Source organism: Echinops telfairi, unplaced genomic scaffold, assembly GCF_000313985.2.
Source record: "Echinops telfairi isolate 266 unplaced genomic scaffold, ASM31398v2 ScPeMD7_60;HRSCAF=208, whole genome shotgun sequence".
Taxonomy (NCBI): Eukaryota; Metazoa; Chordata; class Mammalia; order Afrosoricida; family Tenrecidae; genus Echinops; species Echinops telfairi.
In genome coordinates, this window is record NW_022103958.1 from 29,305,097 (window position 1) to 29,315,062 (window position 9,966).

A 9,966-nucleotide genomic window follows, 5' to 3' on the forward strand; every position below is an offset into this window, starting at 1 on the left:
CTCCGAGACCCCTGAGCTGCGGGCGATGTGTGTCTGCCTGTGTCTGTACCAGCTGTTCAAAGAAGGTGCTCCCTGAACTCGCTGATCGCCCTGGCCTTGACAGGATATAGCATATTGATCAATGCTTCCTTCCCCCTTAGCATTTCTGTCTCACGTTGTTAATTAACAAGAGCGAGTTTGTAAGGGGTAGACAGGTTTAACAAAAATAAGGGACGCCGATTAAGTTTGAATTGTAAGTAAAAGAGGACTACTTGTTTAACGTTTATCTCGTGAAATATTTGAAACATACTTGTAAAAGTATCCGTTGTTAGTCTGAAATTTAAATTTAATCCGGCTTGTTAGACACATTTTCTTTAGCTTCTTTTATTAACAGGATCTGTACATCCATCCGTACTTCTTCCTGGCAATAGAGAACTAGTTCATCTAAAAGTCTCATTTCATCCCTGTCCAGCTAAAAATAAAAGGACGAAAAAGATTTTTAGGGAAGTGCGTTTTAGGGAAGTGCGTTGTGGCTCTTTTAGCCCTTTGTGATGATGATGATGTTCAGGGTCAGCTAGTGGGTTCAGAAGCGTAGCCACCCTTCTATGCACAACAGAAGGAAACAGCCCAGCCCTGCCCCATCCTCAATCGTTCTCATGCTCAGTGGAGCTCCTGGTTGCAGCGGCCGTATCCATGCATCTTGTTCAGGCCCTTTTTGCTGCCCCTCCACATTACAGAGCATGATGTCTTCCAGGTATTGGTCTCTCCAGAGAACGTGTTCAAAGTACGTGAGACAATGCCTCGCCAACATGGAGTTGATAAAGTTTGCTTTGTTGTCGCTGCTTGGTTTTACAGTTTAAACCACTGTTCCGCCTGCATTTATTGAAACACACACACACACAAACACACACACACCACCACCCCACCACCACCACCACCACCCGGAGCCTGGTGGCATACTGTTATACATGTAAGGTCCCTATTTCAAGCCCATCAATTACTCCCTGGGAGAAAGATGAGACTTTCTATTCTTGAAGAGGTTCTGGTTCCAGAAAGCCAAACGCAGTTTTCCTCTGCCCCTACTGGGTCCCAGTGAGTCAGACTTGATCCCTTGGCAGTGACCTTGCTTCTGTTTGTCTTTGCCACGCCCCTCTGGCATTGTCCGCTTTCTCTTCTTGGAAAACTGTTTGGGTCACTTTCTCTAGGAAGGTTTTTGAGACCATTCTAAATAAAATAAATCTGCCCTTCCCCACTGCTATACAGCATATTAATCATCCCATTCTTGATCTGATCTGCCCTATTCTGTATAGGCACTTCCCCAAAGCATTTACCCTCCCTTGACAAACATACTCACTTGATTATATCTGTCTGTGGAGTCTCATTTGGAATGCAATTCCCATAGGGGTGGATACAGTTATCCGTATTTGTTGCTTTTGTTTTCTCCTGTCTGCTCAGCTCCTAGAAAAATTTCTGAGTTCTCATAGGTGCTCATTAAAATATGTTGCCAGTTCGTGATTAGATGTAGGTTTGGGGTGTGGATGATGAGGGGATTAAGTCCCAGCCCCCTAAGAGAATGCTTTCTGTCTTATGCCTTTAAAGATTGTATATACTATGTACTATAGGAAAATAATATTGCTTCCCAATTTGGAATACTAGCCCTCAAAATTTTACTCAAATCCTTCCCAGTCTGTATAATGAAACTAGTCCAATTCATTTTCGAGTCTTTCCTGAAAACAATAGTCTTTAACTTTTTATTGTTAAAGGTTTGTTTCTTTGTTTTATTCTTCTGTCTAGTTTGTAATCTGTTTTTTAAAGAATGGATTTTATTGGTCAACTGTTTTTTTCATATCCTACTGTTATAAACAGTAGCATTGTTAGGATATTTTGGATCTGTACTAAATATCTTTGTAAACCCTTGAACTATCTATAAAACATAACTATAGTGTTCATCCATGATGATGTTTGATTTTCTTCAAAAACATCTTTGTTCCACATTTTCCTTAGGAAGAGAAAAGAGCAAAACTCGCAGAAGCTGCAGAGAGAAGACAGAGGGAGGTAAGAGTAAAAACAGCGTTTTGCCAAGTTAGATCATTGCTTTTTTTTTTAATTCCTTTCCAGTTACTATTTCTTGCATATTAGAAGCATTTTCCATGTTATTATAAATCACATTGTTATATTTACATAATCTAGAGTACAAAAATATATAGTTTTTGTTTGTTAGTTTTTTAAGATGATATGCCCCATTACTAACATTCTCGCTTGGGATAAAGTGACTATATAGTGTTTCCACTGATATATGTTAAGTAAGTTTAGGGGGAAATTTTGTATGGTTGCAGAATTCCCAATGAAGAAATGACCATATATTTTGTGTTTTATGTAAGGCTATTACAGATCTATTTCAATTACCCCAAACAGGTCCCAAACAACAAGAAGCAAAAATAAAAAACATCTTTTCCAGATTTCCCAGGTGGACAATATGACCTCCTAGCGGGCATTGGAAGGATCCCGGGGTGGGGGGCAGGGGGAGGGCTGCAGAGATTGCACTTTGTCCTGGGTTATGGGCTCTGGTACACACGTTTTCTTTGCATTGAGGCGCTGAATAATTTTAAAAGGGGCCATGAGCCAAATAAGTTTGGGAACTTATGTTTTGGACACGTGATTGTTGCTTGTTTTAATGTTCCTTACACCATTTTAAAGGCTGCTTCTCGGGGGATTTTGGATGTTCACTCTGTAGAAGAAAAGAGAAGGAAAAAGGAGAAACTAGAAAAACAAACCGCTTCCGCTGGGCCCCAAACAGAAGGTGGACTTAGAGTAAGTACTTAGGGTATAATTGGCATCTTTAAAAATCCATCCATTAATTCATTTTAAAATAAATTCTCCACAAATTTCAAATCAATTTTGGAAGACAGATACTATAGATGGGAAGGAATGCTCATGTAGTTTTAATATTTGTTTTAACAAATTTCCCTTTTTCGTCCCCCAAAAGTACAAACATCGATTTTTCTGATCATCCTAAGACTTGAGAAGCAAATTCAAACAATAAGAAAATGCCTAAAGAAGAAATTCAAAAGCACCCCAAATGCAGTGCCATTATGACTGGTGCCATTTCTACTTTCCATCTATCAGTCTTACTAAATGGGATTCCTTGTGAATTCTCCTTTCATAACCTAAGTTTTTTCACTCAAGGGTTTGCAATCTTTGACCTTCCACTGTTGCTCATTATCAGAGTCCAGTCAGCTCTGATAAGGACAGTAGTGTGCACAGATGTGCTGCTCTGGGAGCAGCCACCTCATGTGGCACTGTGGACGGAAGTTCAAGCAGGTTAAGTACAGCTCTGCTGACGGGCAAGTGAGGGGCGAGCAGGGCTGCAATGGCTTCATGGGACCTGGTAAATCTCAGGAACGTAATCATTCAGATGTTAAGAAATTCAGATATAATCAATTTAAGATAATATGAAAATTGGGGTGATATATGTTTAAAGGAAATATATTTCCTAAAATACTTTTGAAAGGTAAAATAGATTTTGCTTTGGTCATGTATAATTAACATGACAGTATCTGATTTAGCAGTGTTTTTTAACCTGCTACACTGTTTTCCCAACAGCTTTGTGTTTTCTGTTCAAAGTAAAATTTATTTTCTATTTCTATAGCTCATCAAATTAACAAATTCTATTTTGCAGACCCCAAACCAAACCCACTACTGTGGAGTGGATTTCCATTCATAGTGACCCTAAGGAAAGACAGTCCAACAGCCTGCAGCATTTCCATGGCTGTAAATCTTTATGGAAGCAGACTGCCACATCTTTCTCCTTATAAAGAAAAGGACGCATACATGGTTTAATTCTTAATTTTTCAAACCAAATTTATATGTTTAAATTACAAGCCAATTATTTTCAGGTTGACACCAACTGTTGGTGCCCCCTGGTGTGTGAGAACAATTTTCCAGAAATAGATAGCCAGACCTTTCTTCTGTGGTGCATTTAAGTAGACTTGAACCTCTAACCTTTGACTTAACAACCGAGCATATTCACCATTTAAACTGTGCAGAGACTTCAAATTGTACATAGATGTAGCTTATCCCTTAGATGTATTTGAAAAGCAGTCCTTGAGAGACTGTGAAATGTATTCTGTCCTAATGGTCTTCCACAACCTGCTATCACAATTATAATAAACATGGCCACACGGAACGGCAAAGGGAACATGTCTCAACTCCAGGCTATGTTACCATTTTCCATTCTGTTTGCCTCAAATGGCAATCCATGGCTTTTGTTTGGTGGTTTTATTGCTGTTCTGGTCTTTTCTGGTGGTAGGGAGGGAACTCCCAGTTACTGCTTCATTGTTTCCACTTTACTGGTTACCCATCAATCACCTCAGGTCTTAGCTCCATTCCCCTTCACTTTGAAGCCTTCATGTATTTTACTGCAGACTTTCGGCTGTAACCGAGATCAGCTTTCACTTGAATAATTTTTTATTTCTCTTACTCTGTGTTCTTCTTTTGTTTGTACATTGGAAAAGTGTTATATGACACTGAATAAAACAGATTTTCTTTGTATGTTTTCATATCTTCTAGTGGACTGTCTCATAAAGCTAACCGGAATGGAGGAGTCAACTACCAATGACGCTGATATCTTCAATCAAGTGGATCTTGTTAATTTCTTCTCTTTGAATAAATGAAGATTACGTGTCTATAACATTAGTGCCCTTAATGCAGTACTAAGTCTATATAAAAACTATTGCAAATACTTGTGAGCTTGAAACTAAGGAAATGAACAGGACTTTCATTAAGTGCTACTTTCCCTGCGTCTGCTCGTCTGCACAGGCACTAAGGAGATAGGTTGCCACTTTTCAGCAGTTAAAGCGTGAAGCTGAGTAGGAAGTATATCTGCATCTGCATGTAAAAATTCTCCATATGTCCTTGATAATACCATTTGAAATTGTGTTCCCCACCCAAATAACCTAGTTCTTTATAACTCCGCTGCTTAGCCTGATTCCTGTTTTGATTTTGTTATTCAGCCATCCTCTGGTTGTGAAAGCCTGATTTGTAGACAACTACCTGCCATTAAATGCTTTACAAATCGTCCCTCACTTAGACAATCCTGAACCAGCCAGATCCGCAACAACCTTTCTTTGAAGTCACCTTCTCTGGGGCCAGGGGAAGCGCTTCAGCCATTGAGCAGGCTTTGAGCATTTTCTGATACTAAAGTTAGGCTAAATATAAGAGCTGTCTATTCCTATGTTGACTTACAAATTCTACTTGAAGACACGGAACGGATCTCCTCCAAAACCCAGGGACTGCCTCTATTTAAAGATTCTTGCTTAAACTTGGAATTTTGTGCCTTTCAACTGAACAGTGGGGAAAATTTTGAAAACTCATTTTAAGGGCTTATATGAAGGAACACTGTAAATTTGTAAAACTTACTAAGGAATGAATATTTGTAAACATTAAATGTCTTCTAATTAAGTTTTTTATCTATAGCTTATTAAATCAACACATTGTATTTTACATTATAGTAATTTAAACCAAATCCGCTCCTGTTGAGTCGATTCCAACTCGTGGCACTCTAGGGACAAAGTAGACCTCTACTCCATCTGGTTTCCAAGGTTGTACATTTCTTTGGAAGCAGACTGCCACATCTGTTTCTCTCAGAATGGCTCGTGGGTGCGTTGAACCACCAACCTAGCAATTCGCAGCTAAGCATTTAACCATTGTGCTACCAGGACATCTCATGACACTAAAGTGTTTTTGTTTTGTTTCTGAGGATTTTTTCTTTTTATGAATTTAAAATTGTTTGTTAGTAGTACCATCAGAAGGAACTGTGGCTGTACAATGATTAAGCACTCAGCTCCTAACCAAAAGGTCTGTGTACAACCGCCCCCCCCCCCTCACACGCCCTCTGTGAAGGAAAGATGTGCCAGCCTGTTACATAAAGATTATAGTCTTGGAAATCCACTCTGACCCAGAGAGTGGAAATGACCCGCTAGCACTGTGCTTGACTTGGCTTTTGTTTGGGAGTGCCAACAGAGGGCAATGATGCACTATTGGTTGTATAACAACAGATTCAGTTTTATTAAAGTATTGCTTATAATTGAGTAAGTTGGACTGTGATTTGGGGTGGTTTATTAATTATTGTGAATATATTCATCCTAACTTTATAAGCATTTTTATTCTTTTGTATTTATTAAGGAACGATCATAGGATTTATACACATGTGAAATTGACAAGGGAAATACAAGCATATGAGAGAAAGGTCTATTTTCAACATAAAAATGTAACAAGGTAGTTCTGTATGCTGTATTATTTATAAACTTTGAAGATTTTTATTCATTCGAGATGTAAGTTTTATAGTATTGTTGTGTGACATTTAAGATGTCTATATATAGATAATAAGCCAATATAATGCTTGCTATTTCTTTTGACTACTATGCTTGCTAACTCTTGGGAATGGCAAGACCACATACTGCATCTTAAATTAGTGTAGGCATATTCTAAAAAGGCGAGTAAATTCAACAGATCGGTTAATTTGCAGAAAGGAAACCGAGACATAATCTTACCATCCTGCCCATGAGACATGTTATATTACAGTATGTTTATATTGTATATGTTCATTTTAGAGCATTAGTCTTATCTCCCTATGAAAACAATACTTTTTCTATTATGGCATGAAATATTCTATAACTCTCCATGCCAGACGGGCTCAGTTTTCTTCATCCTGTTAGAAGAACAGTGGTATTGTTGTTCATAAGAATACTGAAATCGTAGTTTGAAACAAACATTTTTAACTTTGAAGTGGGCTACTTTTCCAAGGATGAAAGGACAGAGGAGCACCGACAATTGCTAACTGAGTTTAGAACCAGAGTGTTTCATCTCTGCACTCTGGTCGTAGAGTAACAGCTTCATCTTCATCCCAGCTCAGGCATTAGAACTTGGGTTGATGGTGCGGTAAGCCCCGGAAAGCACCGAGTTGTGAGGTGGCGCGGGACTGAGTGATGTTGGGTTCTGTCAAACAGGGTTGCTGTGAGTCAGAGCCACCTCGGGGGCACCTGACAACAACAATGGCCGATACCGTCTCTTTGGGATGAAGGAGAATAGAGGGACAAAAAGTTGTTATGTCCTTGAAAACACAGGCATGTTCTTTCTCCTAAAGGAAGAATGATACTATGAGTCTCCTGTTTTCTTAGAGAACAGTACTCAAAGTGTACACCCAGGGACTAACACTCAGCTCTAGCACAGTGTCCTCAACCACGTGCTTATCTGCAAGCGATGTGCCGGTTTGTGACTTTCTGGGGACTGAGATACGCAGCTCCACCTAACCCAGGGCTGCCTCCCTGAGGGTGACCAACTTCCCCAGAACCGTGGGGTGCATGGGCTAGGAGCTGGGTACGCGAATGTGTGTTAGGGGCACGTTTAGGCAGGGGAGGGAAAGGATGACATGATGCCTGGTAGGAAATGAGTAATTGCTACTAGAAGGAAAGAAAAAGTAAAAACTATACACACAGTCATTCCACTCAAGTTACTAATCTCTTATGAAAACACTGACCTGAGAGCCAATTTCCCCCAATTTAGATAGGGAAAAAAAATTTAATGTTTTGTATGTCAACCCAAATATCTGAATCAAATTATGAAAATAAAGCTGAAGTGTCAAAATGACTATATATATATATATATATATATATATACAGTTATATATAGTTATATATATATATAGTTATGATACAAAAATAGTTTTCTAATTCTAATCATTAAGTGATTAATATGGCTAAAACAGGACAGAAGTGGTATGTGAATACATAACCCCTTTGTTCTCAAATGGCATGGTTTTTAAAACAACTATATGTAATGTTCTACCTATTGTGTTTGATATGTAGCTCAATATTTTTCCCCACATAATTTTGTGATAAATCTGTATTATCTTTTGTGAGTATGAATATACACTTTTCTGTGTAGAAATTGGCTTTGGCCATTTCTTTTTAACAAGAAAAATCATCTGTTACATGTGCTAACTCGGGAATTGACAGAAGCTTGTAATGTTTCTTTTCATATATGGTTTAGCTTTTCCCACCTGTAAAAATGATGCTGTACTCTTAGGATAAAAAGTAAATCTTGACACTTTGCTATTTGAATAAGATGGTTTTACATAATCAGTAAGAGATACATAAAATATGCCTGTCTATCTGTGTTGAGATTAAAATGTGTTCCTTTAACTTCCAAGCAGGAATCTCAGGTCCCCTTAACTACTAGATGTGCTAGCAATGTCTTCTCTGGAACGTTGTTTTTTTCTGAAACCCATTGTTGACCACATGGCATTTGTATGTGCAAGAGACTTTGGGGCGTGGTTTGACATAGAAGAATTTGCGTCTCCACAAGTCTAATGTTTTAGGCTGTTTATATGACAAGGCTTTGTATTATCCCCTTTCCCATTTCTACACGTGTCATCTCACGAGGGTCACTTGTGATTCCGATCATTATGGTCTAAAATTTGGATATTTCCAAAACCCCTGGATCTGGATACTTTTATGGTCCTTTGAAGTTTATTGAAAATTTTTACAGCATCATAGTTGACTTCCCAGCGAAACAACTTTTGAGTTAATTCCCTCTAGTCATAGAAGTAGACTCGAGCCATCATCAATGCCTACTGTTAGTTTTGTGCACAAACTGGCTATATTTAGGCTGTTTCTGAAAGCTTCCTAGTCACATAAATGATAAAATGTCCTAGGTAAAACCTGGATAAGAGTTGTGAGTAGGCATTTCTCCAAAGAAATTATAAGACAGGTTAGCTATCACATGAAAAGTGCTTAGCATCATAAGGAAAATTCAAATTAAAACAGAAAAGATAAACAGATACCAGCTCTTCTCCTCCAGACACCCTCAAACCCTACCCTGCTCCCCAGAGCTACAGCCAAAAAGACTGATAATACAAGTTGTTGGCAAAGATAACGGAGAGTATGGGAATCTCAAATATGATGCAACTAATGTGGAAAACAGTATGACAATTTAGGTGAACAAGTTTTCTGTGTGACTCCAAAATGCTACTAGTTTCTAACCCAAAGATTTACTTATGAGTGTTTGGGGGAGCATAAGTAATAACAGCCCCAAATTATAAGCAATCCAAATGACTATCACCTAATTAATGAATGGATACACCAAAGGAATACTCTTGATTAATACAATAGTCTGATCCTTTCTGAAAGAGTGATGAGCCTCAAAAGCATGCTAAGTGAAGGAACTGAAACACGAAGACCCTATTGCTGTGAGTCCATTTAAGTCTCCACAGTGACAGACGCATAGCTCGGGCTGCTTCGGGCTGCAGGTGAGCACCCAGACCCATGCAAACAGGCGCAGCGACCTGGATTGTAGTGCTAGCTGCGCAACACTAGAATTTATTTTTAAAATCATTGAATTGTAAAATTGATGTATTTTATGGTATGGAAAATATAAATAAAGCTATTAAAACTTTAAAAATCAAATATTTGTTATCTGTTACTTTATGAAATCCAAAATTGGGACTTACAGCCGAGGCCTGTGAGGATTTAAAGAAGGACCTCAAATGTGGGATCCAAAATGAAGTCTCCCCGTTCTCACTGAAACCTCATCTTGTGAATCACCATGCCAACGCATCTGCTTCCTTTGTCTCATTCTCTTTAGCTTTCGTCTCATTCTAGCCTCAATTTCTGCTCTTCTGGCTGTCCGTCCAAGTAGCCCGTGTATCCAACTATATTCCAGTTTAACCCTGGTAATGTAAGCAGCTAACGGTTTTGTTTCCTCCATTTTAACAAGACATCTTTACATTTGTGGTGGACTATCTGTTTTTGTTTTGTTTTCCTTGTGATTTGTATTTTGTGGGAGGGGGCACAAAAACATGTTCTTTCTCTTGTAGGCCTTATTAATTTATGTCTCATACCGACTCCAGTTTGTCAAGAGTTTATTTTGTTTCTGAACTAGTGTTTGACATTTTTTTCCTTTCATAGAGGGTAAATCCGTTTTCTGAAC

At 38.6% G+C, this 9,966-nt stretch overlaps 1 protein-coding gene across 1 annotated transcript in view; it reads left to right on the forward strand.

The window, feature by feature from the left end:
- LOC115869874 (small VCP interacting protein) overlaps positions 1-6,389 on the forward strand; it is a 6,906-nt gene extending 517 nt beyond the window's left edge. Inside the window, exons 2-4 of the mRNA XM_045291075.1 lie at positions 1,984-2,034; positions 2,677-2,790; positions 4,549-6,389. Coding sequence (XP_045147010.1) covers positions 1,984-2,034; positions 2,677-2,790; positions 4,549-4,563 — 180 coding nt within the window. The 3' untranslated portion in view covers positions 4,564-6,389. The remainder of the gene's footprint in view (positions 1-1,983; positions 2,035-2,676; positions 2,791-4,548) is intronic.
- The last annotated feature ends 3,577 nt before the right edge of the window (positions 6,390-9,966 follow it).